This window comes from Cricetulus griseus, chromosome 4 (assembly GCF_003668045.3).
Source record: "Cricetulus griseus strain 17A/GY chromosome 4, alternate assembly CriGri-PICRH-1.0, whole genome shotgun sequence".
Lineage (NCBI taxonomy): Eukaryota > Metazoa > Chordata > Mammalia > Rodentia > Cricetidae > Cricetulus > Cricetulus griseus.
The window spans coordinates 214,703,158-214,726,981 of record NC_048597.1 but is presented as its reverse complement, the minus strand read 5'-3'; the positions used below and the strand labels follow the sequence as shown (position 1 = coordinate 214,726,981).

The 23,824-nt window shown below is 51.0% G+C and overlaps 3 protein-coding genes across 5 annotated transcripts; 1 reads left to right on the top strand and 2 right to left on the bottom strand.

The window, feature by feature from the left end:
• Positions 1-3,836: 3,836 nt before the first annotated feature.
• On the bottom strand, positions 3,837-8,951 carry Iqcf1 (IQ motif containing F1). Of its 2 annotated transcripts, XM_035443922.1 has the most exons (4): positions 8,719-8,951; positions 7,326-7,497; positions 5,454-6,040; positions 3,837-4,287 (listed from the first exon to the last, which is right to left on the bottom strand). In XM_035443922.1, the coding sequence occupies exon 4, from the start codon at positions 4,270-4,272 to the stop codon at positions 3,847-3,849; it is 426 nt and encodes a 141-aa protein (XP_035299813.1). In that variant the 5' UTR covers positions 4,273-4,287; positions 5,454-6,040; positions 7,326-7,497; positions 8,719-8,951; the 3' UTR covers positions 3,837-3,846. The 2 variants fall into 2 exon arrangements, with proteins under 2 accessions (XP_035299813.1, XP_027270215.1); XM_027414414.2 differs by lacking the exon at positions 5,454-6,040.
• A 149-nt stretch (positions 8,952-9,100) lies between these two features.
• On the bottom strand, positions 9,101-17,042 carry Rrp9 (ribosomal RNA processing 9, U3 small nucleolar RNA binding protein). Its single transcript, XM_027414413.2, has 15 exons — positions 16,881-17,042; positions 16,627-16,709; positions 13,659-13,768; positions 13,253-13,320; positions 13,127-13,168; positions 12,733-12,859; positions 11,562-11,686; positions 11,387-11,479; positions 10,907-11,007; positions 10,680-10,814; positions 10,533-10,595; positions 10,217-10,362; positions 10,054-10,133; positions 9,377-9,450; positions 9,101-9,261 (listed from the first exon to the last, which is right to left on the bottom strand). Exons 1-15 carry the CDS (start codon positions 16,965-16,967, stop codon positions 9,168-9,170), a joined length of 1,428 nt encoding a protein of 475 aa, XP_027270214.1. The 5' UTR covers positions 16,968-17,042; the 3' UTR covers positions 9,101-9,167.
• Positions 17,043-17,313: 271 nt separating this feature from the next.
• Positions 17,314-23,622, top strand: Parp3 (poly(ADP-ribose) polymerase family member 3). Of its 2 annotated transcripts, XM_027414411.2 has the most exons (11): positions 17,325-17,808; positions 18,389-18,572; positions 19,021-19,146; positions 19,335-19,523; positions 19,700-19,823; positions 19,899-20,125; positions 20,351-20,500; positions 20,659-20,745; positions 20,974-21,151; positions 22,324-22,479; positions 22,835-23,622. In XM_027414411.2, exons 2-11 carry the CDS (start codon positions 18,396-18,398, stop codon positions 23,002-23,004), a joined length of 1,584 nt encoding a protein of 527 aa, XP_027270212.1. In that variant the 5' UTR covers positions 17,325-17,808; positions 18,389-18,395; the 3' UTR covers positions 23,005-23,622. The 2 variants fall into 2 exon arrangements, with proteins under 2 accessions (XP_027270213.1, XP_027270212.1); XM_027414412.2 differs by lacking the exon at positions 22,324-22,479 and having other exon boundaries at positions 17,314-17,808.
• The last annotated feature ends 202 nt before the right edge of the window (positions 23,623-23,824 follow it).

The following is a 23,824-nucleotide window of genomic DNA, read 5'->3' as shown; positions in this document are numbered from 1 at the left end:
TTGAATGCTAAGTAGTGTCAAGCTTTGCTGCATACTTCCTGCGTGCCAGGAGACATCCACTTGTACACTAATCTGCACTGAATATATTCTGAGCTCAGACTATAGAGACAGCAGCCACTGTTGTCAGTTTTCCCATGCAAAAATGAGAGTGGTTTCCATATGTCTAGATGTGTTTATCAAGCAACTGAAGAGCAACCACCCACATTTCAGATGGGAATAATCCATGGTACAATGACACACTTAAGGGAAATATCAGGAGGAGAATCTAATAGAGCCCTGTAACTGTCTCTCCCATGGGATGAATATTCTCAATAAATATAGTGTGTTCATTAATATATAGCAGTGTTTGGCAGTGCAAATTTTTACACAGTAGCTGTACTGTGAAAAGAAAATTTCAAAGATGAAATATATAACATTTCATTAAAGATAAGCATTTCCTTTTTTAATTTTATGTACTTATTTATTTTCCCTGTGTACTCCTAACTGTCCTGGAACTTCTCTGTCAGCAGGCCTGGAACCCAAAGATCCACCTGCCTCTGCCTCCCAAGTACTGGGATTAAAGATGTTTGCCATGCTTTGTGGCTCAAGGCAAGCATTTTCTTTTATGTTTTTTTAAGATTTATTTATTTATTATGTATACAGCATTCTGCCTGCATGCAAGAAGAGGGCAACAGGTCTCATTACAGAGGGTTGTGAGCCACCATGTGGTTGTTGGGAATTGAACTCAGGATATCTTAACCTCTGAGCCATCTCTGCAGTCCAAGACAAGCATTTTCTATTGATTTTTTTTTCATTGTTGTTTTAGGGTTTTGTTGTTGTTTCTATTTTGGAACTGAGTCTCATGAAGCCAGGGTGACCTTGAGCTTGCTTTGTTGCTAAAGATGACCAGGAACTGTTGTGGAATATTATTTTAACTAAGCAAAGATGTGTTACATTTGTTTGTGCTATGAAATATTAGTTTAACTGTGTAAAAGTATGTTACATTTGTTTATGTTACATTTGTTTAATTATTTAAAGATGTATTGTATCTGTTTCACCTTGCCTGCCTAAGGCAAGAGTTCAAGGCCATCTTCAGATACATAGCTACTCAAGACGAGTTGCAAAAAAGACCTTGTCTAAAAAACAAAAATTGCCTTATACTTTGGTCTTATGTTTGAGTAACATTTGGGGGTCATAGGTTGTTCAGTGCTCCTTGATCTCTCTCAGAGCACTGCACACTCTTCCTCCACCTAACATTGCAGCCGAGAGCACCCATGACAACCCGAGACCTAGTCCCTGACAGCTGAGCTGCTTATCTCTTTTCCTCTAGACTACTAAGCATTTTATCTTCATCCGTTATGACCTTGTGCTGTGACCTTTGTGGAGCGCCATCTCCCTTCATCTTTTAAGGGGCAGTGAGTCCCTTTAGGAATCTTGCCCATGCTTTAACAGATTTGCTCTCCACTTTGCTCTCCTTTCTTGGGGACTCAGCCATGCCTGGAACCCTTTCACTGTTGTTTCTCATTTTTTGTTTTGTTTTGTTTTGTTTTTTTCTGGTCTTGGCATTTCTCTGCCTTTTTTGAACTGCAATCCAAGGGGTCTTTCGTGTCAAATGCTACACTCCTGAATCTGCAGTTGGTGTGTCCTCTCATCCCATCAGTTAATGGCCTATCGTGTTCCTTTCTGATGGCTCTTTGATGATGGTTATCGCATGCCTAACGAAGACTCTTCCATCCGCTGAGGTTTTTAATTTCATTCTTTGGTGGTGGCCGTGTCAGAGGAGCTGAAGTCAGCAATGGAGTGCAGCTCGTTGGATAGCACAGCTGTAATGAATGCACCCCAGAGAGGTGAAGTCCTGGGAGGGGAGGTGTCTCCAGAATGCTCTTGCGACTGCTGTGCCTTCTCCTGCTTGCCACTATTGTGTTCTTACTGTATCTGGCATGGTGTGATTACCGTGTGAAAGGATCCCACTGTATCTAGTATGGTGTGATTGTTTCAATGAAAAATTTTACTCCTCCCTGGGCAATTTACTTGCAGATCACAATAAGATGATTTCTATAACGCAATGATGCTTAGAGTCGTGAGATTTGCTGAGTATGGAAAATGGAAACAAGCAAGTTTCACACATTATAGACCCATGGATTCTGCCTGTGAAAAAACAGGCTGATGACCAAAAAAGGCAATTATGTCCCTACACCCAAAGTTACGTGTTGTGCAATATTTGTTTAACTAAGCAAAGATATGTTGCATTTGTTTAGTTATGTAAAGATGTGTCGATATTTTAACTTGCCTGCCTAAGGCACCTGATTGGTCTAATAAAAATCTGAATGGAATTAGCAAGGGAGGAGGTAAGTGGAACTTCCAGACAGGGAGAATGAGTAGGAGAAAGAATTTAGTAGGAGAATAAGGAGGAGAAATGGGGGAGGTGGAGAAAACAACAGGGAGATGCCAGAGGCCAGCCAGGCAGCTGCCACCCAGCCAGACATAGAGGAAGCAGCAAAGTAGGACATACAGAATGAAAGAAAGGTAAAAACCCCAAAGCAAAATGTGTTTCCCGCTTCTGCTCCATGAGGAGTGTTTCTGCAGAGCCACAGGGCTCTAACTGAGCAGAAACCTGAGCTACTTGAAGTGCAGAGAGCTCACCAGTCTCCCTGGGGGAGGAGGGGCGGGCGCCTGTCACTGCTCAAGCAGGACAGGTCTGCAAAGGGAAGCTGGCAGCAAATTCAAGGAGATCCCATTTGTTTCAGATTATGGGAGCCAGAAGCTATCTCCATCTCAAAATTAAGAGTTAGAAATGTGCCTGGCAGTGGTGGTGCATGCCTTTAATCCCAACACGCAGGAGGCAGAGGCAGGCAAATCTCTAAGTTCGAGGCCAGCCTGGTCTTCAGAGAGAGTTCCAGGACAGTCTCCAAAACCTATAGTGAAACCCTGTCTCAAACACACACACACACACACACACACACACACACACACACACACACACACACAGTTAGAAATTCGAGGCTGAGGGGCTGGAAAGATGGCTCAGAAGTTAGGAGCACTGGCTGCTCTTCCAGAGGTCCTGAGTTCTATTCCCAGCAACCACATGGCGGCTCACAACCGTCTGCAATGAGATCTGGCACCCGCTTCTGGCCTGCAGGCATACATGCCGGCAGAACACTATTCATGATAAATAAAAGGAATAAAAAGAAATACAAGGCTCAGTGGTTGAAAGCATTTGCTGCTCTCAGAAGGGGACTTGAGTTTAGTTCATAACTTCCATAGCTGGTGGGTCGTAATCATTTATAATTCAAGCTCCAGAAGAGCCAAGAGCCTCTTTTGGCCTCCACAGGTATTTATATACACCTGCACCCCCATACAGACTTATACACATGATTTTAAAAATAAATTCTTAAACCAGACAATGGTAGAGCATGCCTTTAATCCCAGCACTTGGGAGGCAGAGGCAGGCAGATCTCTTCGAGTTCAAGACCAGCCTGGTCTACAAAGCGAGTTCCAGGACAGACAGGGCTACACAAAGAAACCCATAAAGCCCTGCCAGGCATGGTGATATGAACCTTTAATCTCAGCACTCAGGAGGCAGAGGAAGGTGGATCTTTGTGAGTTCAAGGCCAGCCTGGTCTACAGAGCTAGTTCTGGGAGAGGCTACACAGCAGAGGCTACACAGAGAAACCCTGTCTCAAAAAACAAAACAAAAAAAAGAACTAATTTGGAAAGGGGAACAGTAGTATGAGCGGAGTTTATATTGGGATTGAAGTCTCTTACAAACTCGAAGATTTCGATGTAGATACTGAAGCAAGCTCAGCTGTGTCTATATGTACTTTGCTGGTACAAAGGTGTCAAACGGAGAAACTGCGTAAGATTGTCTCACTGCTTTATTGGCAGGGGAATACACTCGGTCACGATACAAGGCCCTGAGCCCAGAAAGATCTCCAGCTCCAGTTGCATCTGGCTGGCCGTAATTCGGTAGTGGCCCTTGATGATACCCCGAGAGGAGCAGGCATGACACCTCCAGTGAGCCTGGATGATTCGGACAGCCTTAAGTACCCGGCGGTAACGCCTTCGGATGTGCCACATGCGGACCCAGGACTGCAACCTGACCGCTGCCCACTGCTCCTGCTGAAAGGAATCCAGGATCGAGTGACGCCTCTTCTCCATAATCTTCCGCAGGATTAGCCGCCACCAGCACTGGATGATCCAGGCCCTGAGGGCCGCGTGCAGCAGCGCCCGACGTACCAGTGTGCCACGCCACCAGGCTTGGATCTTTACAGCTGAGGTCTTTTCAGAGACCATCTGGTTTTCTGGCAACTTGCAAGGAAAAAAAGGGGATACTTAGTGAATTTCCTCATCCACCTCAGCACAAGGATATGCCGAGAAAGGCCTAATTCCTCATCAATAATTGTCCCCTTTCCACCCTGAAATTCATAGCCTTGGTCGGGACACTGGCTGGGAACTAGAAGAGTGGGTCAGTGTCCTGCCACTGTCACCTTCTGGCTTCAGGTCACTAGCAGCTCCCCTCATCCCTTGAGTCTGCCTCTCCTGTCCTGGCATTCCAGCTTTCCCACAGACCAGGTTAGCCAGCTGAGAGCAAAACCCGTGATCATATACATATCAAATGGTTATGTCCTGGGCAAGCCTGCCTCCTAACCAGGACCATGTATGTCCCTTCCCATTGGACCCTCCTAGGGACTTGGGGTCCTTTGCTAACTTGTCCCTCTCTTCCTTGACCCTACCCCAGGCCTGAACCTTCTCCCTGCTCTTATTGAATTCTCATGTTAAGTTTCCCCCAACTCTTATATTCCAGTCTCTCATCTTCTCTTTCTCATTCTCTATTCTTCTCTTCCCACCTGCCCCGAACGTGGAGGGGGGGGTGAGACAAGGTCTTTGTGACCTTTGCTGGCCTCAATCTCCCTCTCCTGTTCCTCCCAAGTGCTGGAATTATGGGTGTGCATCATCAGGCTTGTTTGTCTTCCTCGTGACTTTCACACATTCTCATTTTAATTGACAAACAGACATATGTGCAAAAGTGTAAATATGCACATGAAATTCTTTTTTTTGCTTTGTTTTGGTTTGCAGGCAGGGAGGCGGGGATTGTTTTGTTTTGAGACAAGTTTTCTCTGTTTAACAGCCCTGGACCAGGCTGGTCTACTCACAGATTCACCTTTTTCTGTCCCATAAATGCTAGGATTAAAGGTGTGTACCACCACACCTGGCCAACACACACACAATTTTAAACCCAGCTTCCTTACACCTTAGCTATTCCATTCCACAAACCCGTTCCCAGACTCAGCCCGAGTCTTTTCATTTGAGAGGTCATAGTTTTCCCAATTTCACACTAGCATTATCTGCTTTCCATTTCTGAACCAGAGTTTTAGGCTGAAAATTAAATGGGTACGTGGGGGAAAAGGGTAAATCATTTATTCCTGGGCTTAGCTCCGTACAAGGGCCAGAGACCCCCAAGCCAAATCTCCTACCTTTGCCTTCTTTTTTACTGAGGGTAGACCAGCTGGCTGCTTCTCCTGAGGAGCATTGTCAGTGGGCTCTTCAAAGTCTTCAGGCTTCAGCTGTGCCTTATCTTGGTCTCAACAACTGGGGAAGTCAGGGTGGGCTGCCAGCTCTCCCTCACTGTGCTGTACCCCACATATCCCTGGCTTCCAGAGAATTCCAGACTTTTTTTACCCCTATGTTTTCCAAGACAGGGCTTCTCTGTGTAGTCCTGGAAGTCACTCTGGAGACCAGGCTGACCTTGAACTCAGAGATCCACCTGCCTCTGCCTCCGGAGTGATGGGGTTAAAGGCGTGCGCCACCACTGCCAGGCTGCTTTCCGGAACCTTGGGTTCTCAGGGGGGTTCCTCATGGTGGGAGATTTATGGGGACAAACGTAACAAGCCTGATGTGTCTGCCCTCTCTCGCTTACCATTGTTCACACATGGATTGGGTATAGATGGTTCAAATCCCCTCAAGTCTGTGCTGCTCCAGGGCTGGCATGAGCAGAGAGCAGAGGAGGGTAACTCGTGATGTCACAAGGGCAGCTGTGACTCAGGCACCAGTTGACTCCCTTCTAAGGAAAAGGCAGAGAGCTGTCTATTTGCTTTTCTGCCATAAATGCCCAAAGCCCTGGCTTCAAAGCCAAATTACCAGAATCACTAGTCCGTTGATATAAAGGTGTATAATGAGCTGTTGGTAATAACTTCATTTGCATTTGTCAATAGTCATCGATGGAGGGTTTATTTAATGAGTTATAGTCTGCTCATAACTTCAGATAAGATCGGACACATTCAGGGAGGTGTGGCAGGAGACTTATACCTTCAAATACTATATAAATATTAAAAAGTAGTGAGTTAAGTCAGACATGATGGTCCGTGCCTGTAATTCCAGCACTCAGGAGGCTGAGGCAGGAGGATTGCTTTGGAGGTCAAAGCCAGCCTGAGCTAGTCTCAAAAAGTAAAAATGATGAGTTGGTCTATACTACTGAGAGGCATTTTTGTAAGTAAAGAAACTTTGATCCCTGTGACTGCGTTTGTGCAAACTAAGAGCATAAAGAGACACGCATCTCATCATGAACACAGGGAGATGAGAGGCATTGACACTGTTAGTGACAACAGAGGTCCTGGACTGCTGACATATCCAACCTACCCACTCAGTGCCCTGGAGACCCCAAAACCTAGCCTGGGCTCCTCAGCTCTGGGTTCAGTGTTCTCCTCCTTCTACCCTCAAAGATATCAGTCAGGTAAATGGCAGCTGCTACCCAGGGGACTCTCTCTGCTGTTCTCACCTCCCAAAGACCCATCTTGACAGCATGAGACCTGGAGCCCATTTCAGGGTCACGGTCCCAGGAGTCAACTGGGCAGTGCTCGCAGGATGTAGAAGGTTAGTATAGACTGGGAGAGTGTATGGAAGAGGGAATCGTGAGCAGCTAGAAGCATCATGTGGAGTTAGCGGGGTGTGGGCGGCAGGTTGTGGGTGCAGAGTGGCAGAAAGACCATTAGTCTCTGTTTGGAAAGTATGATATACTTTGCGACAATTTTTTTAACCTCTCAATATACACACACACACTGCAGGATTTAAGTTTACTTTTTAATTTTAAAAAGACCTTTTAGAGGTAAGCTGGAGTCTACTTGACAGTTCTTAGGTCACTGAGGTTGCTACCCTTGGAAAGGACTATTGCAGGGTTTACCCTGAATTTCTGGCTTCCTATTGGGTGATGTAATCTCTCTCTTTCACATATGCTCTTGCCATCTACCAAAAGAGCCTAGCAGGTCAGCTGACTTTGGCAATGAGCTAGATTAACAGCAGAGAAATCTCACGTTCTAAGAAAACACTGAGATCGTGATCAAGACACCTACAGGAATGTGGTTCGGGGCGGAATATTTGCCTGACGTGATTCAGATACCATGGTGTTTTTCTTCTTGCAGAGAACCTGAGTTTGGTTCTCAGCATCCACACTCAGGAATTCACTGTCAACTCCAGCTCCAAGGGTCCAGTGTCCTCTGCTGGCCTCCAAGGGTATTGCACTCACTTGAGATCCACATATAGGCATGCACATAAATGAAAATAATAGTAAAATGTATGAGGCCAGGCAGTGGTAGTGCAACCTTAATCCCAACACTCAGGAGGCAAGAGCTAATTTCTGAGTTCAAGGCCAGCCTGGTCTACAGAACGAGTTACAAAACAGTCAGGGATATGTAGGAAAAAAAAAAAAAAAAAAAGAACCTGCCTTGAAAAAATATAGCCAGGCGTTGGTGGCGCACGCCTTTAATCCCAGCACTTGGAAGGCATAGGCAGGCAGATCTCTGTGAGTTTGAGTCCAGCCTGGTCTACAAGAGCTAGTTCCAGGACAGCCTCCAAAGCTACAGAGAAACCCTGTCTCAAAAAACCAAGAAAAAAAAAAAAAAAAAAGGAAACATTTTAAGGGCTGGAGAGATGGCTCAGAGGTTAAGAGAACTGACTGGTCTTCCAGAGGTCCTGAGTTCAATTCCCAGCAACCACATGGTGGCTCACAACCATCCGTTATGAGATCTGGTGCCCTCTTCTGGTGTGCAGATACACCAGAATGTTGTACATATAATAAATAAATAAAATCTTTAAAAAATATATATATTATATATGCATTATTTTCAAAACAATTTGGAAAGGTATGAGCCCAACTTTTATTTCTGAAAGCATGTGGAGAGGACTTGGATGTCCTCCACTGTCATCTCAAGTCTAGACTCTCTAATTTGTTTTCTGGAACTGTGTTGACAAAGCTCCAACTCGATGTCTGCATCTCTGCAGGTTGATCTTTGGAAGAAAACCATGCGGTCTCGACAACTGGCCCTAGAGAATTATAGGCGTCGGAGAAGGCGCTGACATCGACGAAGGTGATTGCACAGCTCTGGACTTAAGAGGGTTGGGGGAGTGGGTGGCATTAACCAGCAGTGCTGAGGGGCTGCCAAAGATAAAGCGGCTTCTGCAACTAGTCAACGAAGATTCAGGGACGTTGTGACCCGCGCTGGAGGAGGCGGCCAGGGGTGTTCCTCTTTTCATATCTCAATGTCACTTCTCAAAAAACGCCTTGGAGGGCACCAGGCCATCTATCCTACTCCTCTATTTCCCCAGTCTCTCCTCTCCCCAACTGCTGCACCCCCATGACAAGAGTGAACCACCCGATATGTAAAAGCAAGGATTCCTTTGCTACATCTCTCCAGCAGGGTCCCTGCCTAGCTCTATCAGACTGAAGACCCCATCCCCAGTTCTGACCTTGTCCCCAAGCATGCCAGACTCCCACTCCAGGGGGCAGGCTATCCCTTCCAGATTCCTAAGTAGGGTCAGCTTCATTTGTAGGCCCTGCTATCCCTTTTGGTCCTCAAACCCCAGCAAGCACCTTCACACAGGACTGAAAGCCAGTTTCCTGGCTGATGGGTAAGTGGACTATGACTCGGCCGCGAGTCTTGGAGAACAGCTGGCTGATGAGGTCATACAAGAGGCAGCTGAGGTTCACACAAGCAGTCCTCTGAAAAAAACCAAGTCTTCATCTGAGAGCTTGCTAGAGTCCTGTCCTTCCTCAGGTCTGTGCCAGCTCCTGATCCCTGCCCCCCCCACACACACACACCTTACCCTCCCAGAAACCAGTAAAACAAGGTCTAAAATAGGAGGCTTTAATACAAAAGGGGAGCAGGGCCTGGAAAGCACTTAAATAAGGATGAGTGTCAGGAGCCAGCAACAGGGGGTGCAGGGAGTCTGCGCAGTGGGATGATGCAGACTGAGTTCCGAGCCTCTTTGATCCTCCACCATCGGCCAAGCCTGTGGGAGCGGGAGCGGGAACGAGAGGACCAGCTGAGGCAGACAGACAGACACACGCCACCCTCTCCTATTCCCTCCTGGCCAGCGCCACCTTGCCCCACCTCTCATCATGTACCTGTGTTCCTGCCCCACTCCAGCCACTAAGAAGTCCCCGGCACTGGAGAACTTGAGGCTGTTGATAAAACCAACCTAAGAGAGAGGGACACAGTAAGACATCAGAGCATTCCTCACCACAGCTGCCAACATCAAGAGCCCGGTAAAAACCAGTGAAAAACCTCCTGCCCCAGCTCAGGCAGGCCAGTCCTTCCCCCTGCAGCCGCAGCCTCCTAATCTGACCCCGGGAGGTGGAGCACCAGCCTAGCAGATGGAGTAAGGAGACTGTGCCCGTCAAGTGTGTCAAGAGCTGCCTAGGACCTGTCTCCTGGCAGTGGGGTGCAAGAAACCCCAGGACAGCCATCCCAACCCAAGCTGGCACTAACATATCCTGCCACAATCCCACAAGTCACCCCAATGTGGAGAATCTATTCCACAGCCCAGCCTGGTTCTCAAGCTAGTACCGGGCACACAGAACCAACGCCAGTGCAGGCTTCTGCCCTCAGCCTGTGCTACTCTCAGCCTTGTACCTGGAAGCCAGGACAGGGCAGGGCAGAAGGGCAGAGGAATAGAGGAGGAAAAAGGGAGTCCCTGCCAGGATCTGAGACAATAAGTGGCCTTGCTTAGGGGAAGAGCAGAAAGAGCTCATTCTGGGTCCCCAGAGTCTGGCAAAGACAGGCTTATGCATTTACCACTTACCAAGGGGATGTCACAAAGAGGGTCAAGCTGCCGGAAGCCCTCTCCACACTGCCAAAGCCGCACACAGGCATTATGGGAGCCTTGGAGGACAGAGGGTCAATGAGCAACCCCTATACCAACTTGGCCTGCGTCCCCTCTCCCCCACCTCACAGAGTCCCCTAACCTGTGGCCACAAGGTCTGTATTGAGTAGGGCTGCTACCGATGACACCCAGAAGGGCTGCTCCAGGCCTGGCTCCCCATGTAGCCCGTGAGCCTCACGCTGGAGGGCAAGTGGCCGTTTCTTGGAGAGGCCCCACAAGGCCACGGAGCTGTGGGTGAGGAAGATAAGTCTCAGGAACCAGAGCAGGACAGAAGGCAGACAGCACGGAGGACCAGCTGAGGGATATGGATAGGATCACTGGTCCAAATGAGTTAAGTCCAGCCCCACAGGCAGGAACGCTCACAGGCAGAGGTCAGACACACCAGAAAGGTAACTTACCCATCGTCTGCACCCGACACCATGTGCTCCTCATTGATCAGATGGATGCAGTCAATGGAGCCCCTAGAGAGAGAGAGACTGTGAGGGACAAGGTCCAGCCCACTCACCAGCCCACAGAGCCCCACACACCACAGCGGACTGCCTTACTGGTGGCCATAGAAGACAAGCTGGGATTCCTCCGGGATCTTCCACACACGCACAGTCCCATCCCGGCCCCCAGCTGTCACACAGCACTCTCGGCTCAGGGCATCCAATGCAGCCACAGCATCCTGGTGCCCGAAGCTGGAGGGAAGAACCAGGATGGGGGGGGGGGTGTCACATGTGAACCCATAACTACATGTGACCCCGCATGCCATCTGCCTGAGCACACTTACAGTGTCTCCACGTACGAGTTCTCTGCTACGTTCCACACCTTCACAGAGCGGTCGTGGGAAGTGCTGTAGAGCTGGTGGGTACCCCTCCGGAAGGCCAGTCCCTAGAGCAGATGGGGAGGGGCAAAAGGGTCAGGACTACAGCAAGGGAAACAGAGGGCAGGCCCAGAGAGGCTCTTCTGAAGCAAGTCATGACACAGGAAGCCTGCTCCCCCAGAGCACTGTGAGTACCACAGAAGACCCTGTGTGGAGCTGGGAATACACTTGCCTGTCCCCAAACAGCTGGACACTCCTCAGGCCCTCCCCGGAGCCTGAATCAACTGGACCTGATCTCCTCCCACCCCTCCCAATGTCTTCAGCACACAACTCCTTTACACACCACTCACTCACAACCCAGAGAGGAGGCCCCCTGAAGATGAGCAAGGACAGAGCACCAGGTGGGCCCACTCAGCAGGTGTCCATTAAATACCCACAGAACCTCACCGACACAGCGTCCCGGTGTCCCGTGAAGGTGTACAGGTGCTGGCAGCTCTGGGCGTCCCAAATTAGAATGAGTTTGCTACGGTCACCAGAGGCCTGTGGGAATGAAGACAATAGCCACAAGCACGCACTACATACCCAAACCGCCCACCTGCCTACAGGGCCAAGCCAGCCTTACAAGGTACTTGCCATCAGAGGAGATGGCCATGCAGAGGATGTGGGTGCTGTGGCCTGCAGGCTGCCCCTGGGTCCCCTTCTTGGCTCGAGGGATCACACGCAGCTTCCGCCCACTCTCTACACTCCCTGACACCAAGAAAGGAGAGAGTTACTGGGATGGGGGATACCGCAGGCTGCTTGGCAGCCTCCCCTCCCCCAGTGTGGAAGCAGCATGGACAAGGGGTCATGAAGGGAGCCCTGCACTTCAGAGGGTCCAGTTCAGCTACAGGGAGCACCTGCACAAATCACTTCGGTCTCATCTGCCAAATGGGGGCAACAGTCCCCAGTGGCATCCATGACCCCCAAAGGAGGAAGAATGCAAAAGCGCCTTGGAGATTGGAGGGATATGCTGGGGCGGGGGGAATCACATGCAATGTGCAAGACCCGAATTCAATCCCCAGAACCCACTCGACTCCCACAGGTTGTTTTCTGACATCTCTACATGTGCGCACACCACACACAAAATAAACAACAGCATTACAAAACGAAGAAAGAGGGGGCTGGAGAGATGGCTCAGCAGTTAAGAACACTGGCTGCTCTTCCAGAGGACCTCGATTCAATTTCCAGCACCCACATGGCAGCTCCACAACTGTAAGTCCTGCTCCAGGGGACCCGACACCCTCATATGGACATACATGCAGGCAAAACACCAATGTACATAAAATACAAATAAAGTATTAAAAAAAAAAAGGAGGAACAAGGAGGGAAGGGGAGAGAGAGAGAGAGAGAGAGAGAGAGAGAGAGAGAGAGAGAGAGAGAAGACAGTGCACTGAGACTACTGACATGATTCCTTCCTCTGAAGAAGGTGGGAAGGTGAGGCCTGTGCTCAGTTGTGAAACCCAGAAGGACCAAGACTCCATCCAGTCAGTGCGCAGCCTCAAACACCTTAAGGTCCAACTGGCCTCAGTTCCCATCCTCGACACATATGCAGAAAACTGAAGGATGTGACTGGACCAACTGAAAGATCCTATTCAGTGTCCATACAGCACAACTCCCAACACCATCCCATCCTGTCCTTGCCCCGTGGGAGCTTCCACTGTCACTCACAAGCTCCTCCTTGGTAGCAAATCTGCCCTAGAAGTTCCCATCAGCAGAGCTCCACACCAGACACACGCCCTCAAGGTCTCACTCACACTTAATGATGGTGCAGTCTTTGGCGGCGGAGAAGATGGCCAGGTCGTCGGGAGTGACAACCAAGCATGTGATGGAGAGCTGGTGGCCACGTAAAACTCGAATGTCAGTGGGAGCTGGGGCCTGGATCTGGGCAGACAGGGTCTGGGTCACTCACTACAGCCGGAACCATGATGATACTCCCCACCTGGAACCATTCTTACCCCCTCTCCCCCACCCAGAAGGAAAACAGGGCCCCAAGGCTACAAGAATAAGACACTTTCTTACCTAGCCACATCTGCCCAAATGTCCACTGTATTCCACTCAATAGCCTGAGCGACACTAAGCCATCTGCTTGCCAACCCAGCTGAATGCACTGACTCCCTCTAACCTCACACCAACGCTCTGCACACTCACCTCCTTTGCCACCGACTTCTGTAACCTGCCTCTCTGCTCCAGCTGCCAAGAGAGGAGGAGAGAGGAGTGAGGAGCAGGGGAAGGCCCAGCCTCCCGCCACACTCTCACCCGACCCCCCACACTCACCACGTCCTCCTTCAAGCGCCCTGCCACCTGATCCTCCTCAAATGCACGAGCTTCGGCCTTCTCTTCCTCTGTACAGGACAGACCAGTCCACAGAATCCAAGGCTGAATCCCCGGACCTCCTCCCATCCCCTGCCTAGCCCTCCATCCCAGGGCTGGGCCCCAGTGCCTATTCTGTAGGAAGCTCCCATGCCTCAGCAGAGGGAAGGGGAAACTAGACAGTCCTTTCCTGACTTTCGCTCCCCTCACGGAGAATACTGGCCCATTAGCCATCCTAGCCACCCTCCACAAGGTAGCCAACACCAGCAGCACTTGCAGACAATGGGAACCCACGTGAGTGACCATGAGACGGCTGGGACTGCAACACGGATAGCGGAGACCCTGGCCTTCATCCAGCCCCACAGCTCACCTTGCTGCCTGAGCTGTTCAAGGTAGAGTTTAGCCAAGCGTAGCTTCTTCTCTTGTGCAGTCTCCTCTAGCTCCTCCTCCTCCTCTTCCTCTGTTTTCCTTGGAGCCAAGCTATGGGAAGAAGGGGCTGAGTCTAAGGGTCTGGCCCCCATGACTAGGCTTCCTCAATGCCAACCCTGCCCTTGCCAATCCCGAAGGCCAATGGCACGTGTACAGAAAACTGAAGGCTGTGACTTGACCAACTGAAAGATCTCATTCAGTGTCCACCCAGCACAACGTGAAAATGGCCAACTCCCCCAAAATAGGCAAGAGATCTAAAACAGACATTTCTCCAAAGACACACAGTAAGCACACAAAATATATTTAATATCATTAATATCAAAAAGTTAAAACATAGCAGATGTGGTAGTATGAGCCTTTAATCCCATCACTCAGAAGGCAAAGGCAAGTGGATCTCTTGAACGTTTGAGGCCAGCCTGGTCTACACAGAGTTCCAGGACAGCAGGACTACAAAGTAAGTACCCACCTCAAAACCAAAACACCTCTCAGGAAGGCGAAGGCCAAGCCATGCCCCAGAATTCTGACCTTCTCGAGTTTACCCAAACCAATCAGTTGGTTATTTAAGGGACATACAGAAAGTAGGAAAGTGGCAGGGGATAAGCTCAGCAGTGCCGGCACTTCTTGCCAAACCTTATAAATTGGGTTTAACAATTCTGCTTTTTTATCTTTTTGCTTTTCCAAGACATGGTTTCTCCGTGTTGCCCTGGCTGTTACGGAACTCTCTATATAGACCAGGTGGCCTCGAACTCAGAGATCCATCTGCCTCTGTCTCCCAAGTGGTGGGATTAAAGGAATGTGCCACCACATCTGGCATCATTTTTTGTTAAAAAGTAGCTTTTGTAAGAAAAGATATTTCAGCCCTGAATTTTATGTGTATACATTTATTTTTATTTTGCCCATGTTAGAGGACCAGTAAAAGAAAACTGAGTGATGTTTCTATAATTAATAGATTTCATAATACAACTTCTTAAAATACTTAAGAGGGCTGGAAAGATGGCACATCAGTTAAGAGCTCTTGCAGAGAACCGGGGTTCAATCCCCAGCATCCACATTAGTGGCTCACAAGCACCTGTCACTGCAGTTCTCTGGGATCCAATGCCCTCATTTCTCCTTGAGCGTCTGCACACAGGTAGTTTACACAAACTCTTGTGTGCACACATATATACATACAATTAAAAACAAACACAAAAAGAGTTTAGTCCAGGTTCTAGAGGCAGAAGCAGGGGGATGTCTTTGAGTTTGAAGCCAGCCTGATCGTCACAGCTAGTTCCAGGAGAGCTACATAGAAAGACCTTGTTTCAAAAGAGAATGTTTCTATGAGCAAGTTAAGGCAACACACATTCACTTTTAGAAGCAGAATTGCTAGCCAGGCCTGTAATCTCAGTACTCAGGAGGTAGAAACAGGTAGATCTATGAGTTCAAGGCCAGCCTGGTATACAGGGCAAGCTCCAGGACAAACGCTACACAGAGAAACCCGATAAACAGAGAGAGATACAGACTCGCTAAGTCCAGTTTATAAGGAAGATAACAGGATTCTCTGTCCAAAATCTTTGAAACATTGTAGCCACCCCCATCACCTGCTGAAATAAGGGGATTGTCCAAATCACTCCCTCAATTCTGTATGTGCCTATCACCTGCCTTTTTATCCTTTCTTCCTTCCACCCCGGTATACTTACACCTCAGACCTGTCTCTGATCCCTGAATGACTTCCCTACCTCTCCAGGGCACTCCTCCTCATCTCTCCAAGCCCTATTTCTAAAAAACCTTCTGTTCTCAGAGCATGTACCTGCAAAACACACACCTTCCTACAACACCCTCTCTCCACTTGCTGCTCACCTGTTTCCCCAACAGTGAAAACAGTCCCTAATGTTAGAGTCAAGGGAAGGCTAGATATGTGTCAATAAACACTGTGTCTTTAACTACTTAAGAAGCTAAAATGTAGCCGGGTGTTGGTGGCGCACACATTTAATCCCAGCACTCAGGAGGCAGAGGCAAGTGAGTTCAAGACCAGCCTGGTCTACAAGAGCTAGTTCCAGGACAGGCTCCAAAGCCACAGAGAAACCCTGTCTTGAAAAACCAAAAAAAAAAAAAAAAAAAAGAAGAAGCAGCTAAAATGTATGTGGAGTTGCCACGGGCACCCCCAGCCTCAGGTGCACTGAATGGTGCCAACTTCTTCCACCTGGACCCCTCTGTACAGCATCCCCGCCTCATCTATATCTTATTTAACACCTCAAGCCCACACCTCAGTGGGCCAAGTAAAGGATTCCTTTGGGGGAAAAAAAAGAAGCTAAAATGTCTTGGCTGTGGTGACGCACGCCTTTAATTCCAGCACTCGGGAGGCAGAGGCAGGCAGATCTCTGTGAGTTCTAGGACAGCCTCCAAAGCCACAGAGAAACCCTGTCTCAAAAAACCAAAAGAAAAAAGAAGAGGAGGAGGAGGAGGAGGAGGAGGAGGAGGAGGAGGAGGAGGAAGAGAAGAAGAAGAAGAAGAAGAAGAAGAAGAAGAAGAAGAAGAAGAAGAAGAAGAAGAAGAAGAAGAAGCAGAAGCAGCTAAAACATAGGATCATTTGAGCCTAGGGGTCCAGGGCCACCTTGAACAATACTCATCTCAAAAAGGAGTCCAAGGATACCAGTAATTGTGACACTGTCCTGGAAATAAGCAGTTGCAGATGTGTTCTGCAACCTTCTCCCCTTGCTTCTCAATCCAGTTCTCCCCCAGAAGGATCCAGGGTCCTCCCCATAGACACACCAGAGACAAAAGACATCTCACAGTTATCGCAGGAAAGACCCACGATCTGTGAGCCAAAGGTAATCCCGAGTTCTCCACCCAGCTCTGTAACCAATCTGGATGAGTGTTCCATTCGCCGTGAGCCTCAGTTTACCCTTCCCCTGGATGGAAAAAATGCTCACCTCTCAGTCTCAGAATCGCTGGAAATTTCTTCATTCATCTTGCCACCACCCTTGGATTTGCCTCTGTCCCGGGCAGAGTCGACCTGGAAATAATACGCCCCAGGACTGAGAAAAGCAGTGGCTGGATCCAGATGCGGCCCTGAGCAAAGGGATGGGGTCCTGGGCGAAGCTATGAACCCGGTTGGGGGCCCTGGGATGGAATGATGGCTGTCCCATAGCGAGATCGGTGGCGCCCGAGGAAACGCCATGCTCACCTTTCGCCGCCGCTTGCCGGCCACCGCATCGGCCCCGGACCCGGGGGCCGGCTTTGCCCGCTTACGAGTTGCCATAGCGGTGGACATGCTCGCCAAGCTGCTGCCGCTGCGGCTGCGAGAGAACTCACATGGCTGCTAAACCCCGGCCGCATGGCAAGACCCGGAGCCCTGATAGGTTCCTACGGCGTGGCGGGCCCCGCCCTCCGCAGCTCCATTGGACCCTCCGGAAGACCCTGCCACTCCCCCAATCGCCTATTGGGCCGGACAGTTGGCCACGCCTCCAAGAGCTCCTATAAGCTCCCGCGCCTCTCCCTTCCTGTTTCCGGCCTGGGCCTGCGGCGCTTGCGCTCTGCTGCCGCCCGACTCACAGGGAGGGGCGGGACCAGGACATTCTTTGTGCTTGCGCCTCATGACCACTTGGGGGAGCCAGAGGTGCGGAGATCTCCGTTCCCAAGAGTGATTCGCGACAAGCCTAACCTGGCCAGGCTCTAAAGCACAGAGCCTGGAGTCCAGGCAGCCCTGGAGAGGAGGCAGTATCCAAACCCAGGGCCCATGTCACCGGGCAAATAGCGGATACATGCTGCATGCGCCTGGTCAAAGCTGCATGAAGGGTGTGTCAGGCCCTGCGGTTTTGGGTGTGTCTAGATTATGGTCCTCTCATCTGTGGGACTGGCCACCAACCTTGGCCTGCCCAGCCTCTGACTCACCCCACTAGGAGCCAAATAACTGGAATTCTACACCACCCCTTATGCTCTTTCCCCTGCTCTGGTGGTTGCTGGGAAATCCCTACCATAAGACAAGCAGAAGGCTCGCAGAGGGTCACCAGACAGGAGCCCTGACTTGGAACTTGCTTCTTGGAAGGCACACTCAGCATTCCTGATACCAGGCTGGGTGACAGCCACCTCTTCCAGGGTCCTGTTTCTCTAGGGTGAGTGTCCTGTGGCCCTGCCCTGGAGTCCTCTGCAGGGCAGGGAGGGGTGGCTTCTTATCTCTGGCAGTTGAAGGCCACTTATCTGAAACCTCGGCTGGCACCCTGGAACTCCGGAGTCTTAGGAAGAGGCTTCTATACCTCAGCTCTAGAGAGATAGATCTGGCTGCAGAAGGGCTGTTTCTAGTGCCCTGCTCTGGCTCCCCAGTCCCCACCCCGCTCCCCTCACCCTCACCCCCACCCTCCATAGCTCAGACGATTCAGCCCATCAGCCTTGCCAGATCCATGCTTAGTGACAGGAGGAAGAAATATTCTAGAAAGGAAGATGCCAACAAGTGGGAGGTGCCAGTCTCCTTTCACTTTTCCTATTACCTCAGGGACTGGAGAGGGTAGGGAACCAACTTCTTCCTAGCCGGGGTGGGCGGACTGGACAGGCTCTAACCTTGTACTTGCAGCTTGGGGAGGGGGCAAAATCTGAGGAGCAAAGTGCAGTTTTAAAAGCAGGGATTTGTGTAACAAGAACTAGGAGACGGCCAGCCCCCTAAAAGGCGACCCTGAACGCTCCCTACCCTTCACCCAGGATAACCATGGCTCCAAAACGAAAGTCTTCCGTGCAGCCTGAGGGCTCCAAGAAGAGGCCACAGGGGACAGGGGAGGAGGACAGTTTCCGATCCACCGCTGAGGCTCTCAGAGCAGCCCCTGCAGATCAGCGCATCATCCGTGTGGACCCCGCGTGTCCACTCAGCCGCAACCCCAGAACTCAGGTGAGCTATACCCATGTTTGGTTCACAACCTTCTCCTTGGGATCTCTGTTCTAGCCCAGGAGTTCAAAGTCTCTAAGTAAGCCAGGGGTTGCTTACATGTTGCTATCAGGCCAGCGTGGGTCATGTCTGACCATCAGACACTATGGTGTTGCCTTTTGCATCACACTCAAGGCAGGGGGCTGACTCATTGCCCCAGGACTTACCAGTGCTCCCTCAATCTCTCCTTCAGGGCAGAGCCAGGTCTCTTTCAGATTCCCCCACCCAGGGAACAGTTTCGTTCCCTCCAAATCCCCACTCCCACAACAGGGCTCAGTCACATCCAGTCAGACTGTGTCCCCAAGGGCAGAGCCATTATACCAAGTGCAAACCTGGACCCTTTCTGATGTCCCCCGGTTCCCACACCCAGTCAATGCCCAGCCGAGCTGCCTTCTGGCCTCACCCCTCACAGGTCCACGAGGACTATGACTGTACCTTGAACCAGACCAACATCGGCAACAACAACAACAAGTTCTATGTCATCCAGCTGCTGGAGGAGGGTGGCCACTTCTTCTGCTGGAATCGCTGGGGCCGGGTGGTGAGTGACCCCCCCATCACCACTGTGCCCCCAGCACTCCCCATCCGCGGCACACACTTCAAGAGTCCCCAAAGGGCCACTGTTGCTGACTGTCTCGCCTCACCTTCAGCTGTTCCGAGGCAATCAGCCTAGCCCAGAGGCCAGCAAACATTTCTGATGGGCACGCCCCTGAAAGTTGTCACTTACAGGGAGAGGTGGGCCAGACCAAGATGAATCCCTTCACCTGCCTGGAAGATGCAAAGAAGGACTTTGAGAAGAAATTTCGGGAGAAGACGAAGAACAAGTGGGGGGAGCGGGACCACTTTGTGGCCCATCCCAACAAGTACACACTTATCGAAATGCAGGGAGAAGCTGAGACCCAAGAGGCCGTGGCGAAGGTGAGGCGGGTGGGGCGGGAGGGGACGGAGGGAAGGGGCTGCCTGCCTGGCAGTCCACCCTCATACTGGCCTCCCTCGCTGGCCTGAGCCTGGGCCCTTTCGAATGTCCTGCCCTGCTCCCTGTGTGAGCGCCTGGCCAGCTGCTCCTGCTGCCCATTCAGGCTCTCTCCCCACAGGTGGATGGACGCCCAGTGAGGACTGTGGTTAAGCCCTGCTCCTTAGACCCTGCCACTCAGAGGCTCATCACCAACATCTTCAGCAAAGAGATGTTCAAGAACGCCATGACCCTCATGAACCTGGGTGAAGAGGGGCTCTGAGCAGGGTGGCGGGGCCCCGATATTGGGGCACAGAGCTAAGATAACCCTTCATCTCCAGACGTAAAGAAGATGCCCTTGGGAAAGCTGAGCAAGCAGCAGATTGCGCGGGGCTTTGAGGCCTTGGAAGCTCTAGAGGAGGCCATAAAAACCCCCACAGGCGGTGGTCAGAGCCTAGAGGAGCTGTCCTCCCGTTTCTACACCGTTATCCCACACAACTTTGGCCGCAGCCGGCCCCCGCCCATCAGCTCCCCTGAGATTCTTCGGGCCAAGAAGGACATGCTGCTGGTGAGGGCTGGCAGGCCCTGAGGATACAAGACAGACTGGGCAAAGAGGAGAGGAGCAGATGGTCATGGGGCCCAGGTTGCAACGGGCAGGCTGAGGGCCAACAGAGGAGAAAGTCAGACAGAGATGGGGTGGGGACAGACAGGTGGGGTGTCTGTCACACGGGAGAGGCTGGGGGTGGAAGTGGATGTCCCGGAGGCAGACAAGCTCCAGTGCCCATTATCTTAGGTGCTAGCAGACATCGAGCTGGCCCAGACCTTGCAGGCAGCCCCTGGGGAGGAGGAGAAACTGGAGGAAGTGCCACACCCACTGGACAGAGACTACCAGCTCCTCAGGTGCCAGCTTCAACTGCTGGACAATGGGGGGCTGGAGTACAAGGTGAGCCCTTCCATCCTGCCCTTGAGGTGCCTAGGGAGCTTGGCTCTCAGCATTCTCTCCTGCATGCCCAGACCTAAGGAGAGCTCTAGAGTGGGAGAACCATGGGGCGCTAGTCCCTGGATCTCCCAGCCCTGGTCACCAGGCTGTGTTCTCCACAGGCGATACAGACCTACCTGGAACAGACTGGCAACAACTACAGATGCCCAGCTCTGCAACATGTTTGGAAAGTGAACAGAGAAGGGGAGGTGAGGGGCATTCAGTCCCTATATCACCACCCTGTCCCTTAGGGGATAACATTTACTTACCGCTCCTTGCTAAGCTGGCTCAGCAACTCTGACCAGTTCCCACAAGGCCCAGTGTATGCCAGCGACCTGTGGGGCCCTAGGCTTCGGTCACGCTAACAAAGAAGAGGGAGGGACTCATGAACCTACAGGTGGCATGTCATTATCATTTCCTACCTTTCCCCCACTCAGGGAGACAGGTTCCAGGCCCACTCCAAACTGAGCAACCGGAGGCTGCTGTGGCATGGCACCAATGTGGCCGTGGTGGCTGCTATCCTCACCAGCGGGCTCCGAATCATGCCGCACTCCGGTGGCCGTGTTGGCAAGGGTATCTATTTTGCCTCAGAGAACAGCAAGTCAGCTGGCTATGGTGAGGTGCCCCTGGGTCAAGACCTGGGTTGGGGTGGAGGCACCAAGAAGGACTGGGCCCCGTCCTGAGAGATGAATCTTAGAAGCATTACTGACCGCAGTCCACAGTGAGGTGCCCTAGGGCTCAAGGACCCAAGACATGCCTGGCAGTCGGGGACATGTCATCCTGGAAGAGGGAGGCAGAAATGATGAGAGCAGTGAAGACTCTGAGCAGGAAAAGAGAACTCTTGAAGGAGAGGGGAGAAAGCTGTGTGGGCCAGGACTTGCCAGCGTGTTCTGTGTGGAAGGAGAGGCAGGGACATGGGACCAGAAAGTCACAGAGGTGGATGTCCACATTGAAGATCTCAGTGGCCACAGCAGAGGAATGGAGGATGGGTTCTCTCTCTCTCTCTCTCTCTCTCTCTCTCTCTCTCTCTCTCTCTGCATCTCTCTTTCCCTCTCTCTCTGCATCTCTCTGTCTCTCTGATTCTGTCTATCTCTGTTTCTCTGTGTCTGTCTGTCTCTGTCTTTGTCTCTCTCTCTCTCCTCCCTCCCCCACCCCCATAGGCCCTGGCCCAGGGCTGCAGAAATGATTTGAGAGACCCCATGAGCAGAGTGTGTGAGGCAGTAGCATGGCAGCAAGTGGAAGAAGGGCTCGGGCGTCTCCAGTGGCTTCCAAACCCATGGTCAGGGTGTCCTCACTTTAGTGACCACAGCAGCCCAGGCTGAACACATCATTGGAGGCCGCCCATCACCTGCCAGTCCAAGCAAGCAAGGTTATAACCAAGAACAAATGGGCTGAAGTTCTTGGCGGACAAAGAAGCCTGCCAAGAGGACAGAGGACCCCAAGAAAGACTGGCTGGTGGGGGCAGGGCTCAGAAGACCTATGAAAAGATTCCATGAGGAATGCCAATGACAGAGTGAACAAAGCAGGCCAGGGAGAGGTGCCCCTTCCCTGGCTGGGGTACCATCACTGATTCATTAGCTGAGAGCCTGTGGGAGGCGGGGGGGGGCGGGGGGGGGGCAGACAGGGAGACAGCCAAAGTGGGAGGGAGCAGGCCAGGATGAGGGGTGCTCGCACATGGCAAGTGCTTCCCTGGGCTGCAAAACTGATGGAGGCAACATTGTCACTGCAGGAGAGTTAGGCAGGGCCTGAGCTGCTTCTTGCAGCAACTGAACCTCTGTGTCCTCTAGTTACTCCCATGCATTGTGGGGACCACCAGGTGGGCTACATGTTCCTGGGCGAGGTGGCCCTAGGCAAAGAGCACCACATCACCACCGATGATCCCAGCTTGAAGAGTCCACCCCCTGGCTTTGACAGTGTCATCGCCCGAGGCCAAACAGAGCCTGGTGAGCCCCAGATATCAGCAGGCCTATAGATAAAAGTGGGGTTGACATAAGGGACTGGGGGTATTTTCAGAAAGAAGACAACTGAGGGAGTAGACTATATACAGGCAAAAACATGCAGTCTTCCTGGGAGGACTGATTCTCTGTGTCATCCAACAAATACCCACCGAGTCAACAAATCCCTCCAGGATGCCTAAGAGGGCTGAAGAAGTCATGCCATTGGTTGGGGCTTTGGGGGAGCTGGGGGATGAATGGGCATAGGAATGAGGTGGTATTCCCCATAACAAGTGGCAAGTCACAGGGAGCAAGCTAGGGAGCACAGGGCACCAGTGAGCCCTTGGCTCTCCATCCCATACAGATCCCACCCAGGACATTAAACTAGAGCTGGACGGGCAGCAGGTAGTGGTGCCTCAAGGTCGACCTGTGCCGTGCCCATCGTTCAAACGCTCCCACTTCAGCCAGAGTGAGTACCTCATATACAAGGAGAGCCAGTGTCGTCTGCGCTACCTGCTGGAGATTCACCTCTGAACTGCTTGCGCTCCCCGGACCTGCTAGGCTGGGCCGTGATCTTGATCTTCACACTCCTCTGTCAGGCTCCCATACGGCCATTGGCTTCCCAAGAATGTAATATATGCCAGACACATTGGTGCACACCTATGGCCTCATCTACTCAGGAGGCAGAGGCAAGAAAAACACTACCCTGGGAGTTGGAGGCCAGCCTGGGTTACATAGCAAGACATGTAATTTAAAAAAATTACAATCATGAAGCAGAGCCAATTAGCAATGTTCTGAAGCAGGCAATGATGATTCATGCCTGTAATCTCAGTACTTGGGAGGCAGAGGCAGGAGAATCACTGTGGATTCAAGGTCAGCCTGGGCTAAGCAGCGAGGGCTAGCCTGAGTTACAGAGTGTGACCCTGCCTCAAAACTATGAAAGGCAATGTTGTGGTCAATGATGGCCTGCACGTACTAAGGTACTTAACGCCACTGTTGTCATCTTGGTCTGTGTAAACAGGCTACACACAATAACAAAAGCGCCTAGTAGCACGTTCATGAGAATGTATCACCATCATGAAGTAAAAAATGACTGTCCATTGTCAGTATCTATAGTCATTGTGTTGTGCAATAGATTCTTGAACCCATTTATTTCTCCTGTCTGACTGAATTTTGTATACACAAGTTCAATTTTTATACAACTTATTTATTTTTATTTTATGTGCATTGGTGTTTTCCTGCATACATGTCCACTTGAGGGTGTCGGATCCCCTGGAACAGGACTTACAGTTGTGAGCTGTCATGTGGGTGCTGGGAATTGAACCCGAGACTTCTGGAAGAGCAGCCAGTGCTC

Coding starts and splice junctions, on each gene's coding strand:
- Iqcf1 (XM_035443922.1), bottom strand. CDS start 4,272: ATGGTCTCTGAAAAGACCTCAGCTGTAAAGATCCAAGCCTGGTGGCGT.
- Rrp9 (XM_027414413.2), bottom strand. CDS start 16,967: ATGTCCACCGCTATGGCAACTCGTAAGCGGGCAAAGCCGGCCCCCGGG. Junction 10,815..10,906: donor AACTCGTACGTGGAGACACT/GTAAGTGTGCTC, acceptor TCTTCCCTCCAG/CTTCGGGCACCAGGATGCTG. Junction 10,134..10,216: donor TACAGACCTTGTGGCCACAG/GTTAGGGGACTC, acceptor CTGTCCTCCAAG/GCTCCCATAATGCCTGTGTG.
- Parp3 (XM_027414411.2), top strand. CDS start 18,396: ATGGCTCCAAAACGAAAGTCTTCCGTGCAGCCTGAGGGCTCCAAGAAG. Junction 19,147..19,334: donor GGAATCGCTGGGGCCGGGTG/GTGAGTGACCCC, acceptor TGTCACTTACAG/GGAGAGGTGGGCCAGACCAA. Junction 20,501..20,658: donor ATGGGGGGCTGGAGTACAAG/GTGAGCCCTTCC, acceptor TGTTCTCCACAG/GCGATACAGACCTACCTGGA.